Source organism: Callospermophilus lateralis, chromosome 6 (assembly GCF_048772815.1).
Source record: "Callospermophilus lateralis isolate mCalLat2 chromosome 6, mCalLat2.hap1, whole genome shotgun sequence".
Lineage (NCBI taxonomy): Eukaryota > Metazoa > Chordata > Mammalia > Rodentia > Sciuridae > Callospermophilus > Callospermophilus lateralis.
In genome coordinates this window covers 153,933,182-153,955,170 of record NC_135310.1, presented here as the reverse complement: position 1 = coordinate 153,955,170, position 21,989 = coordinate 153,933,182, and the positions used below count along the sequence as shown (strand labels likewise).

The 21,989-nt window shown below is 35.3% G+C and overlaps 1 protein-coding gene across 2 annotated transcripts in view; it reads left to right on the top strand.

Annotated features, from left to right (window-relative positions):
* The window catches only part of Dek (DEK proto-oncogene), a 31,916-nt gene extending 10,064 nt beyond the window's left edge, over positions 1-21,852 (top strand). For both annotated transcript variants that reach the window (XM_076859250.1, XM_076859251.1), the window contains 5 exons: positions 2,385-2,573; positions 15,131-15,266; positions 15,600-15,748; positions 19,661-19,729; positions 20,171-21,852. In XM_076859250.1, coding sequence (XP_076715365.1) covers positions 2,385-2,573; positions 15,131-15,266; positions 15,600-15,748; positions 19,661-19,729; positions 20,171-20,182 — 555 coding nt within the window. In that variant the 3' untranslated portion in view covers positions 20,183-21,852. The remainder of the gene's footprint in view (positions 1-2,384; positions 2,574-15,130; positions 15,267-15,599; positions 15,749-19,660; positions 19,730-20,170) is intronic.
* Positions 21,853-21,989: the final 137 nt, after the last annotated feature.

Sequence of the window (21,989 nt, the reverse complement as noted above, 5' to 3'; positions counted from 1 at the left end):
TGTTTGTATACTACTTTATGTTTTTACTTTAGTATTTCTTTTTTTTTTAAGACAGAGAGAGAGAGAATTTTTTTAATATTTATTTTTCAGTTTTCGGCGGACACAACATCTTTGTTTGTATGTGGTGCTGAGGATCGAACCCGGGCCGCACGCATGCCAGGCGAGCGCGCTACCGCTTGAGCCATATCCCCAGCCCCTCTTTCACTTTTCTTTATAGATTTATCCAGCACCCATTCTTTTCCCGTTGCTATTAATTCTGTGTAGAGAATACTACCTGCATCTGGTTCCTGAGTTGAGATAGTAAAGGATGTCACATTATTCTAATACATTTGAGATTTGGCATTCATATAGTGAACAGTAGAGGTTTGGACAATGAGTGTCACTTTTTCTCTAAATAGTGCTATCAAAGAATTAATGTAAATGGGGATTGGGTCTTGGTAGTAGTTCACATAACAAGGATCAATGATACCTGTATACGTTAAAGGATTTTTTTTTTTTTCTTTTGCGTACTAGGGATTAAACCTGGGGCTTTGTACATACTCTGGCTCTGAGCTACAGTCCCAGTCCTTTTTGAGATAGTCTCCCTGAGATGCCCTGGCTGGCCTCCAATTTGAGATCCTCTTGCCTCAGCTTCCCAGGTACCTGGGATTTCAGGTGTGTGCCACCACGTTCAACCTCAAGGAAGGTTTTTTGTTAGTTTGTTTTTTGCTTTTTTAATAGAGAATCATCTCTGAGAAATGTTTTTGATTGAGCCACTAACTTTCTGGAGTGATCTAAGTTGTGTTTCCCAGTCTGCCTTTAGAATCACCATTGTTTGGGGCAAGCTAGAGGCTGTCCTGTTATTTGTTTTATTTGTAGATAACTTGAGAACACTATCTTCTAGTAGATAGTTTTTCTTAATTTTTGTGTAGGTGCCTGTGACTCCTGAGAAATTGGATATTCCTGGGAAAGACCTGTGGTTCTGTTAGTTTTATGGAAAATATTATGTAAAGTTGCCACAAACATCTATACAATTTAAAATATGTTGAATATCCCTTATCTGAAATGCTGAGACCAGAAGTGATTGATTTTGGATTTCCACCCCCCAATTTTGAAAGATTTTCATAATGAGATGTCTTGGGAAGGGGACTCAAAAGTCTAAATACAAAATTCATTTAGGTTTCATATGCACCTTATATATACACCACCCCCTGAAGGTAATTTTGTATACTATTTTCATGTGCTTGCTTTTGTTTCTTACTTTTTTTTTTTCCCCCTGTACTGGGGGCTGTGCTCTGTAGCACTTAACCACTGAGCTGCGTACCCAGTTGTTTTTATTTTGAGGCAGAGTTGCTTAGGCTGTCCTCAAATTTGTGATCATCTTGCCTTAGCCTTCTGAGTTGCAATACAGGCATGTACCACCATGCCCAGCTCAAGTGTGTGCCTGCATTTTGACTGTGCCATGTATCACATGAGTCCACATGTGGATTTTTCCATTTGTAGTACCATGTCAGCTCTAGATTTTGAAGAATAGGGATGCTCAACCCATACTTTGCATTATTGTATTTTACCCTAGTGTTTTTGCTTATTGCCGAATATAATGTAACATGGGCAAAAATAAAAGAATATAAAAGATAATTGTGTGGTTTAATTGAATATTAGAGTGATTGTAGTGCACCTATTTTGTGGTTCTTAATTAGTTTTGTAATTAACATACCCAGTGTTTATTGCATATTCAGAAGCATCAGCCAAAATATGATCCTGGCATTATTGAAAATAGAGCCTAAAGGCAATATGATAGTTCATTCAGAAATTCAAGATGTATAATTGATGATAAGGTTTTATGTTCTTTTTTATTTTATTTTTTTTAAAGAGAGAGAATTTTAATATTTTTTTAGTTATCGGTGGATACAACATCTTTGTTTGTGCTGAGGATCGAACCCAGGCCGCACGCATGCCAGGGGAGGGAGCGCGCTACCGCTTGAGCCACATCCCCAGCCCTTATGTTCTTTTTTAATAGTGTCTCCCATTCCTTTTGATTCATGAACCCTCTAAAAGCAAGGATTCCTAGCAGCAACAATTTTAATGCTTATAAAAATGAAATAAATTGTCTTAAAACAATTATGATAAGGTATAAACAACTGTCTGCATGCACTGCATTTCTGGTTCCATGTCATAACCTAGAATACATCTCTCTCAACTTTTGGGAAGTCTTTTTAGGTGTTTAGAATATGAATAGAGTATGGGTAATACAGTTTTAGGTTTACCTGACACATTAAAAAAAAAAAAAGCCACAAAGCTTGTATTTTTTGAGAGATGAAATTGAGAAGTAGTTATCAGGAACAGTTGGTTGACTTGGAAATCTGATTCCTTATTGGTGTTGTTGTTATGAATTTTTTATACAGCCATTGCCAAAATCTAAAAAAACTTCTAGCAAAGGCAGTAAAAAAGAACGGAATAGTTCTGGAATGGCAAGGAAGGCAAAGCGAACCAAATGTCCTGAAATTCTGTCAGATGAATCTAGTAGTGATGAAGATGAAAAGAAAAACAAGGAAGAGTCTTCCGATGAAGAAGATAAAGAAAGTGAAGAGGAGGTAAAGTGTTCTGTTTTTTAAATTAAATATAAAACCATTTCTTTCCCTTAATAGAGCATCTAGTTTTATTGCCAACCCAGAGTATAAAAGTTGGAATACAATAGTCTGAACGTCCTGAATTTGAAATGTTTAAAGAGTAGAGTCTAGAATAGGTAAATGGTCAGAGAAGCTGGAAGGATGCTTATCCTGAAAAGGAACACATTGGAGCAGATTCTCCGAGATTTTGTTTCATGGTATATCATTAACTTGAGCCAATTTGTGCAAAAAGTAAGGTGTTTAAGGGTCATCATTTGTGTGTGGCGGGGGGCGTTATTAAATGAGGATGACATTGTTTGAAGTTTGGTGGGTACGTTTTATAGGACTGAGAAATGTCTGTCATTTTTTACTTGGGAGTATTTGTAAAACATTGAGAATAGTCTCTTCCAACGTGAGGCTTCAGGAGGGAGGTAAACTGATGAAGTTAAAAGATTAAACTTTTGATATACATCCTCAGTCAGGTAGGTAAGGGAGAACAGGTACAGAAGATGTATCTGTACATTCCTGTTGTTCATGATGTTCAGGTAGAGAGTATTTAATTTTGTTTTGGTGTTTTCCTTTAGCAGTCAGAACTTGCTTTATAAATTGTGTGTAAATTCCCCTGTCTTAGGGACTTAGTTAATGCTGGGTTGACGTTTTTGGGCTGGATAATTCTTTTTGTGGTGCACTTTTAGTCCCTAGTTGTGATAACTGGAAATATCTTCAGACATTGCCAGGTGTTCCCTGGGGAGAGGAGATTGAGCACCACAGAATTAGAGGGATTAAAAAGTAGTAAACTATTTTTTGTGTGTGTTTAGTGTTTATTAGTCTTGAGGTATTTAAAATTCATCCTTGGTTTAATGTATCTTAAGGGTTTTTGTTTTGTTTTGACAAAAAGGAAGATGAATAATCTGAGCCTTAACATTTCTATGGATTGGACATCTGAGAAGAAAACGTGTGACAGATTTTCTTGTTCCTTTATTGGTTTTTGCTGAGAGCCATAGCCAAGTAGGAATGACGCATGGCATTTTTGGTTGAAAGGTAATGCCAGCAAGACATTGAGATGATAATGATTATGTTAAGATGTGCATTCAATTGGAGATTAGACCCTTGCTGTCCGCCTGCTACTTTGGAGCTCTTAAGGGAATCCCGGAGAGTTCCCATTGGTTGGGGAAGTGCGGTAGGAGGGAATTCCAGAGGAGGGGTTTCCTGTTGGTGTAGTGTGTCCCTGGAGAAGGCCGCTTGCTTGGCATTTGAGGGAGTTTTGGAAATAAAGTTTGTTCCTGCTTGAGTGGCCCAGCCAGACTACGGCAGGTTTTTGTTTTGATACTGGGGATTGAACCCAAGGGTGCTTAACAACTGAGCCATATCTTGGTCCTCACCCCCTGCAAAGACAAGGTCTTCCTAAGTTGCTGAGGCTAACCTTGGACTTGGGATCCTCCTGCCTCAGCCTCCTAAGTTGTTGCTATGACAAGTGTATGCCACTGCATCTGGCTAATTGTGACTTTTAAATTTTGTTCTGCATTCAGATTTCTGGTCATCTACTGTGTTCTGTTTACTGTATTCTAAGCTGTTGTATTTTTTAATAAATATTTATTTTTAATTGTAGTTGGATACAATACTTTTATTTATTTATATTTAGTTGTTGATAGGCCTTTATTTATTTATATGCAGTGCTGAGAATCGAACCCAGTGCCTCACAAGCCAGGCAAGTGCATTACCACTGAGCTATAGCCCCAGCCCCGATTTTATCTATTTTTATGTGGTGCTGAGGATAGAATTCAGTGCCTCACATATGGTAGGCAAGTGCTGTACCACTGAGCCACAAACCCCAGTGCCCCTAAACTCTTGTCATAGAATATTAACATTTCATTTTTTCATAGAGACAAACCATGGGCTTTAGAAACTGGGTTTATTTGTTTTCCAGATTGTTCTAAGTAGTTGAACTCTATATTTGTAATTATATTTATTCTTGGATAATGATCACGTGTGGAAATGTCCCACTACAAATCAAAGCTTTACAGTGACATAAACTAAGATCTGTTGCTAGAAACCCTGGTCAAATGGTGGATATCCACAAGGATGGGAGATAATGCTTTTACAAACATAAGCTGTATAAGAACCACAAGATAAAATCTGTATTACATTTTATTAGAGGGACTTTTCCTGCTTGGATTGGTCCTGACAGATTTCATAAGATACAATTCCAATAAAGTCTAGATTAAGAACACTCCTCAACCCCCTGCCAAACTTTGCTCCAACAAGGCTGGGTAAAAATTTAGGACTGGTCTCAAAAACTATTGCTGATTTGAGTTTATGTGAAAGGGTCTGATGGCCTTTGAAAGTAGGTTCTAGTGGGAGGAATAATATTTCTTTGGCCACTTTGTTTTCTTTATTTCATGACGTCTTGGTTAAGTGGAAACTGTATTAGGTACTTCACAAATGAAAGTATTTTGGGTCATTACTGCAAAAGGACCTCTTTTCTAAAAGGCCATCAAGAAAAAAGTTGCAGGTTGATTAAGATTATAGATTATAATCTATAATTGATTAAGATTATAGATTGCCTATGTTTTCTTTTTTGTACCAGGGATTGAACCCAGAGGGGCTTAACCGCTGGACCACATTCCCAGCCTTTTTGTATTTTATTTTGAAACATAGTCTTGCTAAGTTGCATAGAGCCTCCCTAAGTGATCCCACTCCCTCACCCCTCCCTGTAAATCACTGAGGCTGGCTTTGAGCTTCAGTCCTCCCACCTCAGCCTCCTAAATTGTTGGGATGATAGGCATGTGCTACTGCTCCAGTTTTGCCTATACATTTTTTAAAATAGAAAATTACTAAATTAATAGTTTTGATTATTTCCTGAAGTGTTTCTTTTCATTAGGATTAACTTCATTTAAATTAGCCAAGAAGCTAATTTCTATTTTAATATCTTAGAATCTAAACTGTGAACTTATCTAGATTATTTTTATCTTAACCAGTTTCCTCTGTAAATTTGGTAATTTGACTACAATCAAAATTTAATCTGTATGATAATATTAGAAGTTTTAGATAGAAGTCCAATTCAAATTATAGTTCTCCAGCAGATTATGTGAGATTGAATATTATTCACTTGCTGATTTTCATATTTATCTGTGCAGGAGAATTAGGAAACCACTGAAATCTAAACAGCTAACAATTGACAGTTTATAAAATCTTCTTTTAAAAAAAAAACAGATGTGAGCTTTAGCATATTGACTGATACTTGCTAAAGCGTTTGTTTGAAGTTTTCTATTCTGTACCTGTTTCTATGATATACAGTGAATAATTCACAAAAGTTTTATAATTCTCATTTTCCTTGGACAAGAGGATGGTTTTTAAGAGTAGCTTTGGTAATTAATGCCTTTATAAAAGAACTTCACTGGATTTCCCTATTAGTTTGGCTCTTGACCTTGACTTTTTTTTTTTTTAATGAGTGTCATATATTTATTATAGACCTCTTTCATCATGGTTTCTACTTTGGTTTTGGGTGCAGTTTTTTTTTTTTTTTTAATTTATTCTAGTTATACATGACAGTATAATGCATTTTGACACATTGTACATAAATGGAGTCCAATTTCTCATTGCTCTGACTGTACATGGTGCTGAGTCACAGTGGTGTAATCATTTATGTATTCAGGGTAATAATGTCTGTCTTATTCTACTGTCCTTCCCATCCCTACTGCCCAACCCCTCCCCTCATTCTCTTCTGCAAAATCCAGAGTTCCTTCATTCTTCCCTAGTTACCTCCCCCCCACTATGGATCAGCATATCCACTTATCAGAAAATGTTCAGCCTTTGGGGTTTTTTGGAATTAACTTATTTTACTTTGCATAATATTCTCTAGTTCCATCCATTTACGGGCAAATGCCATCATTTGATTCTTTAAGGCTGAGTAAGATTCCATTGTATATATACATTTTCTTTATCCATTCATCTGTTGAAGGGCATCTAGGTTGGTTCCAGAGTTTAACTTTTGTGAATTGTGCTTCTATAAACATTGATGTAGTTGCATCAAATTGCTAGAGATGGAGAGCATTTTTTCATGTTTCTTGATTGACTATATTTCTTCTGTGAAGTGTGTGTTCATTTCTGTTGCTCACTTATTGATCGGTTTATTTGTCTTTATTGGTATTCAGTTTTTTTAGTTCTTTATATATCCTTGAGACTATCTGAGGTGTGTGTGGTAAAGACTTTTTCCCATTCTGTAGAGTCTCTCTTCACATTGTTGATTGTTTCCTTTGCTGAGAAGCAGCTTTTTAGTTTGACTCCATTTCATTTATTGATTCTTAATTTTACTTCTTGTGCTTTAGGAGTCTTGTTAAGTCAGGTCCTAAGCTAGCATGTTGTGAAGATTTGGGCCTAGTTTTTCCTTTATTAGGTGCAGGGTCTCTATTCTAGTGCCTAAGTCTTTGCTGCACTTTGATTTTTGTGCAGGGTGAGAGATAGGAGTTCAATTTCACTTTGTTATGTATGGATTTCTAGTTTTCCCAGCACCGTTTGTTGAATAGGCTGTCATTTCCCCAGTGTATGTTTTCAGCGCCTTTTCTAGTATGAAATAACTGTATTTATGTGGGTTTGTCCCTGTGTCTTCTGTTTTGTATCATTGGTCTACATTTCTGTTTTGGTGCTAGTACCATGCTGTTTTTGTTACTGTTGCTCTGTAGTGTAGTTTAAGGTCTGATATTGTGACGCCCCCTCCTCAGTCTTCTTGCTAAGAATTGCTTTGGCTATTTTGGGTTAAAAGCAATTTTATCATTGCTTTTTCTAGTTCTATGAAGAATGTCATTGGGATTTTAATAGGAATTGCATTAAATCTATATAACAGTTTTGTTAGTATGGCAATTTTGACAGTATTTATTCTTCCTATCCAAGAGCATTGGAGATCTTTTCTTCTTCTAAGGTCTTCTTCAGTTTCTTTCTTTGATGTTCTGTAGTTTTCATTGTAGAGGTCTTTCACCTCTTTTGTTAGATTGATTACCAAGCCTTTTTTTTAAGGCTATTTTGAATAGGGTAGTTTTTCTAATTTCTCTTTCAGTGGCTTGATCACTTATGTATAGAAATACATTTGATTTATGAGTGCCGATTTTGTATCCTACTTTGCTGAATTCATTTTTTAGTTCTAGAAGTTTTCTGGTGGAATTTTTTGGATCTTCTAAATTTAGAATCCTGTCATCAGCAAATGGTGATAGTTTGAGTCTTTCTTTGCCTATTTGTATCCCTTTAATTTCTTTCTTGACATTGACTTTTTAGGACAACAAGATGAACAATTGGAAACAATGAAGAAACTGGTAGGTGAAGTTTCTTCAAAATGAGAAAATGTGAATATCAACAAGTTGTTATTTTCTATAAACTGATTTTGAAAACCATCTGATTCCCATATTGGATTGGTATCTTTAGGGGAAGATTGCTTAAATGAGCAAGTAAGATTAAATCATACTCTTTTCTGCTACTTGCATGTATTAACAGGATCAGAGACATTGTTGTTATAAAGAAAAAGGGGGAAACATTACCCATTGGGGGGCGGGAGTAGTCTTTACACCTTAAAAATATACTAGTAACTTTTTCTTTACTTTTTGTTTCCTAGTATTTATCTGACTCTTCCCTATGTGTCAGGAATATTTTCAGCTGAGATAATTCACAACCTTACCAATGTCCAAAACAGAACTTCATTTACCTTTCATGATAAAAAGTGCACAGAGGTAGTTCTAGGCCAATAGGGCAACTCAGGAAAGGATTTGGATGTCCTCTCTTCCTGAGCTAGTATATAGCATTTAACATTATGATCCACAGGGTTGTTTTAGCTTTAGACATTGTATTCATATTCCAGACAAGAAAGAGCAAAGTACATTTTCCCATTGATGTCATCTCCCCCCTCCCTCCCACTCCCCCGTGATGCCTTTTATCAGATATCTCCCTGTACATGACTTTGGCCAGAACTATGTCATGTGGCTGCTTAGCTGCAAGGAAGCTGTGAGATCCAGATATTAGCTTTCTTGACTTCATAGGAGGAATGCAGATCAAAAGCAGGTTGTTGAGTGAGCCATCCTACAAATCATAGAAACTCAGTTATTGGAAGGCTTATCTATTTGGGCTATTGAAGGAATTTTTTTGGTAGTAATAGGAGGGTGAATATGAACATTTTGTTCTTAATTATGGGTTTTTTTGTTTTTGTTTTGTTTTTTGCTTTTGGTACAGGGGATTGAACCAAGGGGTGCTTAATCATGAGCCACAACCCCAGCCCTTTTCTATATTTTACTTAGTGAGGCCCTGAGTTGCTTTGGGCCTCACTAAAATTGCTGAGGCTGGCTTTGAACTCTTGATCCTCTTGTCTCAGCCTCCTGAGGGATTACAGGCATGTGCAACTGTGCCTGGCCTTGTTATATATTTTTTAAAACTAAGAAATCTCATCATTTGTTCGGAGAAATAACAACATCGAATAAACCATCTAACCCTTTTGTTGGAAGGCAAAGTTCATTGATCACCATAATAAAATCCATCTTGACTTAAACTTGCTTTTATTATCTTTTGTGAAATACAACTATACTGGCACATTCTTTTCTCTTGGCATTCTGGATTTTCTCAGCCAAGTTATTAAAAGAATAGTGTATTTTAAGCTAATGTTTATTTTGTTCATCTATTTACCCAGTCCAACCTTTCGCTGTGCGGACAGAATTCTGGCTCTGACAGGCTTCTTTTTTGATGACCCTCCTTCAAGAGCCCTGCTGCCTATAAAAGATAGGTAAGCCTAAATCTCCCAAGTTTTGTGGGGGTTTTTTGCCTTCAAAAAGTGTGTTGTTCCTCTGATTCTGAACCTTCATGGTAATCAGACATGGAAAATCTTTAAATTTTTGTATACAACTAATCTTTAAAAATTTAAACTATATTACATTGTACTATCTGAAATTAATGGTGGTCATCATTTTTATCTGTTCCCCTAGATGGTCCTTATTGAACCACAAGCATATATTCAAGAGAGAACAAACCAAAATCTTTGAAAATAAATCCTGCTGACAATTTGGAAACTAGTTTTTTCTTTATTTTTTTTTATCCAAACTTGTTACCTAATATTTTCCCCCATAAATAATGTTTTTACTATAATTACTAGTTTTTAGAATATTTTAAGAGACTTGAAGGGCCAATACTTGATTTCTAATATAACCACATTTTGATTGATTCAATAAATTGGGGATATACTAAGTGCCATTGGAATTACAGAAGATACTTTCTACCCAAATGCTGTTTGATACTTAATACAGAATTTCAAAGAAGAAGCTTTATCTGGGAGAAGGCTTAAGGGAGATACGGAAGAAGCAACCAATTCAAGTAGACATTGGTAATATAGGGGAAAGTTGGATGTGTGAACAAAAGTAGGGAACAGAGCAGGAATGCTTTTTTTGTGCCACAGAAGTAGGGCAGTGAGGCAAAGCTGGAGTGGTGAAGGTGAACTTGGGCACCATTGTGACTAATACAATCTTGAGATAGATTTATCATTTTCATTTATTGAAAATGATTGTCTTTATACCTAAGGATTTTGCTAAGTGGGCGGGGGGGAGAGACTTACATCTTCCAGGAACTGACAGTCTACCTAGGTAGAAATAGTACTCATTCAGTATGCATTTATTGATACAGAAATGGAACCTACTATGTTCTGTGTGCTTCTTATATCTCATTTATTTTTTACTCATGAGAGAGGGTGCCTCACTTTTGTACTTAAAGCTATGATAAATATATGATGACCTTTTTAAGTGCTTTTTTTTTATTCTAGAGTTTCTAATTTATATATTTTTGTATTGAGTAAGAGAACAGAATCTAATTCTCAAAACTTAAAACTCTAAAGGCTGTTAACATAAATGTTGTAACTTAAGAAATTATCCTCTTGAATCTGGTTCCTTCCTTATATGTATAAATCTCTAATAACTCGAAATCTAGTCTTGGAATCAAAAAACTCTGACCTGTACACCAAATCGAGCCCGTGCTTGTTTTATATAGCCCATAAGCTGAATGTGTTTTTTTCCATTTTAAAATGATTATTTAAAAAATTAAGAGTATGCAACAGAGATTGTATGTAGTTGGCAAAGTCTGAAATATTTACTATTTGGCACTTTATGGAGAAAACTTGGTGACATGGCTATACTATAAATATATTTCTCATTTTATATGGTATAGCTAGATAAGTCAGCTGTGGGACTTAAAAATAATATATAATTATGCTAGGCATTGTGACACCCACCTGTAATCCCAGAGGCTCAGGAAGCTGAGGCAAGAGGATTACAAGTTCAAAGCAAGCCTCAACGACTTAGTAAGGCCTTAAGCAACTTGACGAGACCCTGTCTCTAAATAAAATATAAGGGACTGGGGTTGTGGCTCAGTTGTTAAGTGCCCCTGGGTTCAATCCATGGTGACCAAAATGTGTGTGTGTGTGTGTGTGTGTGTGTGTGTGTGTGTGTAGGTGCAGGTGCCCTTAATCTGATCTAATGGTCCCCTCCCCCCCCACTTTCAAATGTACAACCTATATAGGTAAATTGTGTCAGAGAGTGGCGTTATTAAAAATCAAGAGGTTTGGTTGCTGTTGATGGGATATATCTTTGTCTTGGCATCAGGGTAATTTTAATAAAGTAGAACTTCATGGTTGAAAGAGATCTTTAGACGTTATCTTGTCCCCAAGTATTTTTTCCATTTCAGTTTTCCAAATAATCATTAGTGCTACATATGAATAAATAATGAGCAAGGTATTTATCCTTATGCATTTCAGTTGAATAGATGGGAGGAGAGAGGTAAAAGATTCGGGGGTGGGGGTGGGGGTAGGGGGGAATTACAGTAGAACATAAGAGCTGTAAAAGAGAGAGAAAGAATCCTGGAGCCAGTACAAAGTTTGGACTGTAAGGGCCATCTGGCCCTTATGCAGAATTTGTTTTCCTTTGTTGCCATTCTGTATTTTTAGCCAACATTTTAAATTTGGGGTTATCTTCTGTAATATTTGTATGCAATGGGGGAAAAAATTAGCATGTGATAAATATGTTGTGGTATCAGTTGGCTTATTTTAACTTAGTTCTATAAATTCAACTCTGGCCTAAAAGAAGTGCATTAGGTAAGTAGTCATTCCTCTTTTATTGTATGAAGCACACTGGAACTAACCAAGGGTCTTCACTTCTTAACAGCTATAAATTTTTGGCTCACTTAACTGCTAAGTACATTTCTGATTTTTAATTAGCTAAGCAATTTGGGTTTTGCTTTGGCTTTTTGTTGCTTTTGGGGTTTTTTGTCTGTTGTTTTTTGTTGTTGTTGTTGTTTTTAGCTGATGACATTATGTGTGAGTGCTGTACTACAAGTGTGATTGTAAACAACACTTTTTTAGGTGCTTAGGGAATGATAGTGCTGAATAAAGGTAATCCGTGTCTATTCTTGTGGAGATAGTCAGATCTCCCTTTAAGCTTGAAGTGTAGTGGAGAAATAGAAAAATAACTATTGTTAAACAAATATTAAATACCTATTTTCTTTACTGCCATATGTATTAACTCATCCTCAGAATGTCTTAGATATGACCATAGTTAATCAAATCCATGATACCTGTAAGACATTGTTATGTAGATTGTAAAGTGTACCCCAGTGTCAGAGAGATGAAAATGATAAGAGGTGGTGCCATTATTATCTCCATGTTCACAGATAAGGAAACATGCAGATAAGGGTGATTTGCCTGGGAATACAAAATTAGTGGTGGAGTCAGGGTTTGGACCAGATGATTTGATTGTAAACCCATATTCTTATTCACTGCTTGAGGATACTTTCCACATAGTTGGGATTAATGAATTTAAGCCAGGTATGTTGAGAATGTGGTGTAGTTACATTGATGGTATTGTGAAAGATTTAAAGAGATAATTTCTCAGCTGGATTTAGAAGTATGAGCAAGATTTTCCTAAGTAGAGGAAAGGAACGAAAGTAGTACTTTGGAGAGTTTATGTAAAATTAAAGTGGACAATAAGAATTCATCAGCTATCCTACTACTCTGCCTAAGATACTACCCCCAGGGTTTAGTTGTTTCGCTCTTTCTCAAGTTAACACAAATCAACCTAAAAATTTACTGAATTCCTACTTGAAGTTTGTCACAAAAAATTGGGTGAATGGTTATTGAAGATAAATGAAATCCAGTATGAATAACAATGAGATTCTGGTATTTTGAGGTCAGGTTATATCTACCATAATATATGAAAAGAGTATGATATATTGTGGTTAGTTAATACAAGCGTTCTTGAGAATGTCTGGGTGCTTTTTAAATTTTTATTCTGTAATCTGCCCTGCTTTTAAGGAACACTTAAAAACTTGAAGTTATTAGAAAAAAATACATTTGCATAATGAAAGAATTTCTCACTACAAAAAAAACCACTCATAAAAGTAATAATAGCTAATTTGCGTGTTTCCTATGTGCCGGGCACAATTAAGAATACTTTCCTGCATTAATGCATTTATCACCCATAAGACCATAGGTGTTCTTGCTCTCTGAGTATATAAGGAAAATAGGGCCCAGAGATACTCTGGGGCTTGCAATTTGAAAGCAGGCCAGCTTGCCTCAAGAGCCCACACTCTGAACTGTGTTTTGTATCTTTTTCTATGGTAACTATATTGTATGTTTTTTAGAAATTTTGTTACTTAGATAATAGGCTAGTTGTCCACTTAGACTGTAGAACATTATTCTTTCTAAAAGATGGTGTTAAATATAGAAAGATGTAAAGGTTTATGTATTTGTCAGTAAAATGTTATGGAGATCACTGCAAATGTTTATTGCTTTGTCAAATTATTAACCACTCTGAATTTATAGGTTTAAAAATGGCACTATATTATTTGTGACTGCTAAAATGTAAATGATAAAAGGCTCTGGATGTTTTTTTGGTTGGTTGGTTGGTCTTGTTTTTTGGTGCCAGGGATGCTTAACCATCGAGCCACATCTCCAGCCCTTTTTATGTTATATTTAGAGATGGGGTCTCAATAAGTTGCTGAGGCTGTCTCTGAACTCATGATCCTCCTGCCTCAGCTGGGATTACAGACATGCATCATTGTGCCCAACCTCTGGATGTATTTTAATTATCTAATTACATAATTTGAACGGGGCTCAAGTATCATTTGTTGCTCACCTTCCCCAAGTCTTTGAATAATAACTTAGTTTCTTTTACCTACCGTCCAGATTTAGCCCTTGACTAAATAGTGATATACTGGTTATTTTATTCTGTGTATTAAGTGTGTCAACAGAATTTATGGACTTTTAGTATTTCCTTATGGAGCCTGACGTAGCTTGTGTGAACTAGGTGGACACCTAATAAAACTTTAAGATAATTATAGGAAAGATAAAACCATTAATTCTTGCCCTATAGTCCCTACTATTTGGAACATGAGAATTAGGAAGTAACAATGGCTTCTGAAGAGCAAAAATTCATGGTAAAGCTCATGTACTTAAAGAAGGATGTCAGCACCTTGACATCTTGAGTGGATTTTTTAGTAGCAACCAAACTAGATGTGGTAGCTAGTTCCTAACCAAGGGTACATCACTTAAGTAGTAGTGCAGGTAATATTAGGCTTATATAGATATTTAATATTTCTTGTAAACTTTGTTACAAGAAATAGACACTAAAATCCAATGAACTGCACTTAGAAATAGTCTGAGCTCAGACTAATTTTTCTGGAATAAATTTTTCTGTACACTTAAAACGGAAGGATGCATAGTGTTTCTACTTTTTAAAGGAAAAGAGGATGTATAATTTAACTTGAGAATAAATATTCGAGGAACATTCTGTCAAGTTATTGATAATTGTAGTATGTAGAGGTGATTTTAATTTATCTTAAGGCATTAGTTTATGGGAATGCTCTGCCTTTGAGAATGTTAACTAAATGAAGAATTAATGTTTTCTAATTTCAGAGAAGCTGGTTGAGGCAAAATAACGATAAACTATAATTTTGTCATTTTAATCTCTTTAGATATGCATTTTGCTTCTGTTTAATCAGATATGGATATTTGAAAATACTTTGGAATCACATCTGTATTTGAATCTTGGCTCTTTATTAATGTGACAGTAGACAAGATAACCTCACACTAAGCCTGTAGTTTTCTCATACAGTCGTAAATATTTATAGAGCAGTTACTACTATATAGCAGGCACTATTTTAGGAATTAGAAATATATTGGGAGACAAAGGGAGGGGGGCCTTTTCATGGAACTTATAGTTAGAAGAGAGAGTAAATTAATAAGAGATGATACTATATATTTTAGGATTTGAATTTTTTTCCCCAGGATTAAATAGGGGTTTTCTACCCATCCAGCAGAATAAATGTGGGCATCTTATTTTTTTGTAACTGTTTTTTGATTTATACTTAGACTTATATTGGGATATAATTGTGTTCAATGTATTAGTCATCTCTCAAAAATTGATAATTAATAATTTGTTGTAACCTAATGTTAATGTTTTCTAATATTGAGAGGCACAGAGGAATAGTAGTGAATCACATCAGTGTATATACTTTGCTTTCCTTTCCAACAGCCACCAAAAAAGACCTCTAAAAAAGAAAAAGCGAAACAGAAAGGTACTCCTAAAAATAAAAAGTCTGTAAAGAGTGCAAATGTTAAGAAGGCAGATAGTAGTACCACCAAGAAGAATCAAAACAGTTCTAAAAAAGGTAAGTTAGAAATGACATTATTAGCAATTTTAAAGGTACAAAATATATTTTGTGCATAATATTTAAATATGTGTGGAAGACAAGTAAACTGCAAAGAGGATTTTTTAAAACTTAAAAAAAATTCAAAATCAACATGAAATTTTAATGCATGTTTTATAAGTAGCTTATTGTGGTAAATTATAATTTTTATTAAAAATTAAAATTTTAAGTTGGTGATTTATAATTTAGGGGTCCAGTGCTCTCTTGCAAATTCTGAAAGCTTATAAAATTCTTCCAGCCTTGCCTTATATATTAAATTACTTTTCAGTTCATATTTAATTATCTTACATTTAGAAAGTGAATCTGAGGATAGTTCAGATGATGAACCTTTAATTAAAAAGTTGAAGAAACCACCTACAGATGAAGAGATAAAAGAAACAGTGAAGAAATTATTGGCTAATGCCAACTTGGAGGAAGTCACAATGAAGCAGATTTGCAAAGAGGTAATTAGACAAATGTTTTAATCCTTTTTTTTTTTTTTTGCCTTAAAATTTTCTTTCAAAGTCAGGGTAAACAAAATTTGGATGATATGTTTCAAACTGCATAGGAAACTTTCCAGATTTGGAAATTGCCAGTATATTTTTAGATTGTGTTAGTTTTAAAAAACAATCTACTGGGCACCTTATTCTCTTGATAGTGTGGTAAATGAACTGTTAAAGATTAGGTTCTTACACTTCTGTGAATTTCTTCTAAGATTTCTCAGAAAATAAACATTGTAGCCTTGAGTGTGATTTCATAGGGATTCCATATCCTAGATCTAAATTGGGAGAGTTTATAGTCTGTTTTTATGGCAAAATGAAATCCAAACTTTGAGATGTACCAAAGGTAAAATATCCCATACTTTTTAAGAAAACAGATTATTGGTGTATTCATGTTGAACCATTCAGCATATCAGGCACAAGGCTAGATGTTACAGATGGAGCAGAGAAGCCATTATTTGCCTTTAAATAGTGCTTGTGGTTCGGTGGGATAGAGAGAAGTATTCCAGTAAGAGTGCTGTATGTGAGGGCCATGTTAAAACAGTGCTGAAGAAGCTGTAGCACCCCAGAACCAACTTACTACTTAGGATTGGGGGAAGGAGTTTGGAAGAGTCTAAAAAAGCATCTGGAAGAATTTTTTTTTTTTTAATATCTGTTTTTTAGTTTTTGGCGGATACAGCATCTTTATTTGTATGCGGTGCTGAGGATCGAACCCGGGCCGCACGCATGCCAGGCGAGCGCGCTACCGCTTGAGCCACATCCCCAGCCCTGGAAGAATTTTTAACTAAGTTCTTTGTAGAGTATCAGCTTTTCCATACAGTTGAGGAACACTTACTGCTCACTGAAAAACAACAATTAAAACACTCTGGCAGATCTTATATATGCCTTATATGTCTTATTACTAAATTTGGGGGGTTTTGGTGGTAGGGGGAGTGTTGTGTTTTTGGTCTGGGTTTTTTTGTTTTTTTTTTTCCTTCCTTCTTACCCCAAGGATTAAACCCAGGGGTGCTAAGATACATCCCCAACTCCCCCCGTTATTTAAATTTTTTTAAAAAAAATTTTAGACAGGGTCTCACAAACTTGCTTAATGCCTCAATGTGTTGTTGAGATTGGCTTTGAACTTGGCAATCCTCCTGCCTCAGTTTTCTGAGCCGCTAGGATTACAGGGTTGTGCCACCACTTGAAACTAGTGGAGAATCAGGATGCTGGATAGATCACTGAGAAATATTTGTCAAGGGCATAAAGAAATCATTTTATTTTTTAAAGTTATCCCAAGGAAATCATGAAGGAAGCCTGACAAAGGATGAGACAGTCAGGAAACCCAGTTTTTTATCACAACCAGAACAACAGAGATGTTGCTCACTGGTAGCTTGCCTAGCATGCTCAAGGCCTTGGGTTTGATCTGTAGTGCCACAACAAATGAACAGGGTTGCTATAATCCAGGTCAGAAGAGAGCCTCATCAGAGGTTGCTTCATTGGGGTATAAGAGCTTAGACAGCATTCTCAGAATAGAAAATAGAACAGGAAGAATATTCTAGAAGAATATGTGGGGTTTTTTTGTTTTGTTTTTAAGTATTTTGAGTTGGAGTGCTTAGCATAACTAAGGGAACAAAATTAAGAACGTTGTGATTCTCCATTTTAGGAAAGAAATCTAGACCAGGATATTGCTAAGAGTTAACCAGGAATATAAATAAGGTAGCCAAGGGAAGATAAAGGGTAAGAAAAGTAAAACAGTCCTAACAACCATCAACACACAGTTGAGAAGTAATTTCTATAAAATATAAGAAAATAGAGTAGAAGAAGAAAGGTCAGAGGAATGGGGCTAGGAAAGTCGAGAGTTTCAAGAAAGAGGTAGCACCAAGGAAAAAAACAGAACAGATTTGCAAATATACAAAAGCACTTATCCTTCTACTCAGGGAAATAAAAATTGGAAGGAAATATTTTTACTTATTAGATTGACGAAAATTAGTTTTCACTGTTACAACTTTTTTAGAAGACACTTAGGTAGCATCTTAAAATTTAAATTGCAAATACCCTTTAACCCAGCAATTTCATTCCTAGGTCTGTGTCCTAAAGACATAGTTACATCTGTACAAAAATGTTTACAATAATGTTAATTATATTTATTAATGCCTATAATACTGAAAAATCAGAAATGGCCATCAGTAGAGAAATGTTTAAACTGGTATATCCATATTGTTTGGACTACTGTGTTGCAGTTCAGAATAACATGGAAGAATCTTCCAAGTAATGTTAAATTTTTAAAAATATAGAATACCATACAGAAAAACTATATTGCTATTTATATGTGTTTGAGTGTCCCAAACTAAATGAGGGCAGAGTGCAGAAGAATTTAAAGAGAGATTAGATAGGCCATTTGAAGGATTTCTGTCAATTTGTGCATTTTTTAAAAGGCATTAATAACAAGGAGAGGTTGGGAAAGAAAGATTTGATTTTTTTTTTTCAGACAGTAATTAGGAAATGATCATATAATAGTAAATTTGAGGGTTAATAAAACAAATTTCATCATCTCAAGAATTAATTAGGTTTCAAGAATTAATTGGGAGGAACATGAATTAATTAAATGTTGTTTCAAGCGGCTTCAGGTTGGTGAGAAAATATTTCTAAAGGGACCAGAGAAGAGCCAGGGGGCAAGTACTGGGAAAAGAGAAGGTGGAGCTACAGGGGAGCTAAGGGGTAGATCCCTGTGGAGGTAAAGGAAATGGGAATCATTAAGAATGCAGGTAAAATGGAGGGGAAATGGGTATGTCAGAAAGTTGACATGATAATAGCTTCTTGAGTAAAAGCAGTAAGGAGATGAAACTGCCAGTGCGGAGAATAAAGGGGGACCCTGACCTGAGACTAGCAGTTGCTGGAAGGCTAAAGCAGCCAGTCACTTCAAAGTTGTTAATAATTTTCGAAGTAACCTCTGGCCTAAGCCTAACCATAGAGAAATGGGTAGTTAGACCAATTCAGAGTTGTGGCTTACAGGGGAAGAACAAGGGACATGAGGGTAACTTAAATGATGGACTATATTTGCAAAGGTTGGTCAGCTGCAGCCTATGAACTAAATCCATTATACCACTTGGTTTTCTTAATAGTTGGAGAGAGCTGAAACTATTTACATTATAATACTTTACCAAAAAAAAGTTTCTGGCCCTGAACTGTGATAGAAATTAAGCAGAAGGATGCTTATAAGATTGTGAGCAATTGGTGTTGGCTTAGAGGTATAATGGGACTGAGAAAGAAACTTGACAAATGAGATTGAAATTTAGTCATTTTTAGGAGTTGAGGACTGCTGAGACCTCTTGAATGTTAGTGAATTTACCGGGGAGAGGATTCAGTGGATTAGAGAGGCTGAAGCTCAAATTGTGGAATTACAGATAAAATGTTGGCTGATGTTAACAGAGAAGAAAGGATATATCAAAAGATGGTTCACAGAGCCAGGCACTGTGATACACACCTGTAATCCCAGTTACTTGGGAGGCTAAGGCAGGAAAATCACAAGTTCAAGGCCAGCTTTAGCAGCTTATGAAGCCCTGTCTCAAAAAAACTTTTAAAAAGATGAAGATCCAAGGAGGTAAAACACCGTTAGGTTCAGTCCCCTGTACAGAAAAAATAAAAAAGCAATATTACGGATGATTAGTTAAAGAAGTTAACAGAAATGTTTTATTAACCCATATTTATTGCCCATACTGCCAGTTTATAAAGCACTGAGAATGTCTGCATGTTCCTTTTCTTTGTGTACCGTGTTCCAAAAGTGCTTACTTGCAATAAAATGAGTACTCTTCAAATATACATGCAGCTGTTTGTGCATATTCAGAGACAGAATCTTGGATTTTAAATTCTTTAAATGTTTTTTCCTTTTTGCTATAGGTATATGAAAATTATCCTGCTTATGATTTAACTGAGAGAAAAGACTTCATAAAAACAACTGTAAAAGAGGTAAATATTTTAGTCTTTTCATAGTTTGATCATTTGGGACATAGAAGACAAAATAAATATTATTTTGTATACTTTTCTAGCGTATTTTTATCATTAAATATCACATTTGATCCTCATTTATTCAAAATAGATGGGAATATATATTTAATAAAGTTTGAACAATTAGTGATAGAATCTGAACTCAAATTAGATGTGAATTCACAGTGTACCTAGTAGCGAGGCATCTCAAGAGTTGCTCAAAAAATGTCAGGGCATATTCTTCTGGCTAGTACAAGGTAGGGGAAATCCATAGTAGTTGCAGTTTTATGTTGACCCACCTGATTTTCCAAGGTCACAGTAATAAAACATGTTAAAAACAAAAATGGGGTCAAGTTTTATGATTTATGTATACTTAATATTCTCTGTTGGGCAAGGTAAAATAATGTTTTTCTTTCATTACAGCTAATTTCTTGAGATACAGGACAGAGACAGATGACTTGTTCCCATAGATTTGAAGATCTGATTTATACCATTATACCAGCAAAGAGAATGTATTTCCTTTTCTAAATTCTTGTTAAGGATTGTGTTGGTAGGACTTACTGCTAACCTTTTTTTATCTTGAGTGTTACATAAATCAGTATGCCGCTTTAAATTGCATTTCTATGCAGTTTTTAGTTTAAAATCTTGCATGGCAGTAATTGTTCCTTGCTTTTATAGTTGTACTTTGTACATTTTGGATTTCTTTATATAAGGTCATAGATTCCTGAACTGTTGTGGGTTTTAGTGCACTTAATATTAGACTGCTTAAGACATTTTAATCAAGTAGAACAAAACTATTAAGCCAGCATTTATACATGCAGAAACTTGCAGTATTTACTATATATTTTGAATACACATTTTCTTCTGTCAGTGTGAAAACTCAGTGGCGGTGTGCTCATCTTTAACAAGCTACAGCTAGCCAAGTGACTAAATTGGAACTTTCTTCTGCATGTGTATATATGTCAAATTGTCAGCATGACAGAAATGACAGATGTTATTTTTGTATTTTTAAAAAACCAATTTGTTGTATATAAAGTTTTTTTTATTTCTTTTGTGCAGATCAGTTTTTAAATTCAACATAGGTAGGGACCTTTATTTACACTTGTAAACTATGAAATGTCAGTGTTTGGCGAAATGGTGTGACAGAGCAGGGGAAGTCAGAATTCAGTGATGGGAACACTGAAGGAACTGTCTAGTTCTGCTATGCCTCGAAAGTGTCATCCATCTACAGTTTGTGTTAACTTTGCAAAAGTGTCTGTGGACGCATTTTATATTAAGGACAGACCAAAATCAACACATCAAAGCTTCAAAAACTTTGGGAAAGGGTGGGCTTGAGTACAAGCACATTTGGCTTATAGTAAATGAACTGATTTTATTAACTGATTTTGACCATATAAAATGCTGATATTTACAGGAAACCTGGCCACCTTCATAATTATGATAAAAGTACGAGGTGTAATGCCAGAAGATAACGTGTAGGTAATAGCAGGTACCTGAGAGTTTCTCAAAATATTTTTAACATGAAAGAAATTTAATGTGGAATCAGGGCTGTTGGGTTTTAAATTTTGGCCAATCAAGATTCAAAGTGATCAACATGTGGACCACTCCTGGTCATATCCATGTCCCCCCACCCCCTATACTGGGGATGGAACCCAGGGGTGCTCCAACACTGAGTTATATCCTCAGCCCTTTTTGAGACAGGATGTCACCAAGTTGCCCAGACTGGTCTCAAACTTGTGATCCTCCTGCCTCAGCCTCCTAGTAGCTGGGATTATAGGCTTTCATCACTGTACCCCAGCCCACTCCTGAATTATAAGACTAAATTTTGTCTTTTAAATTAATGGTCTTAATCAGTTTAAACATGCTGCCTATGACAGATAATTGATGTACCAATTGAGTGTTTAAAAATCTTTACATCATAGAAATGTATATATAAGTGATTTAACAGGTATTTTCACAGGTTAGTTTCTTGATAAAGTTAGGACATTAGGGGAAAGCATACTTAATACAAGTGAATGGAATAAGCAACGAAGACCTAAAAATTGACCTTTGATTTTAAATATCTGTTCTTACAAACATTGTCAATAAAAATAGTGATGTTTTAACTTACGTGTTTACGTATCATTTCCCCCTTATAGTAAAAGTTTTTAAACGGCTTTAGCCCCATAACATAATTTGATGAGCACTACAGTTAACTATTTCATAACCCATTACTATAAAGGGGATAAGAATGTGTGTGCAG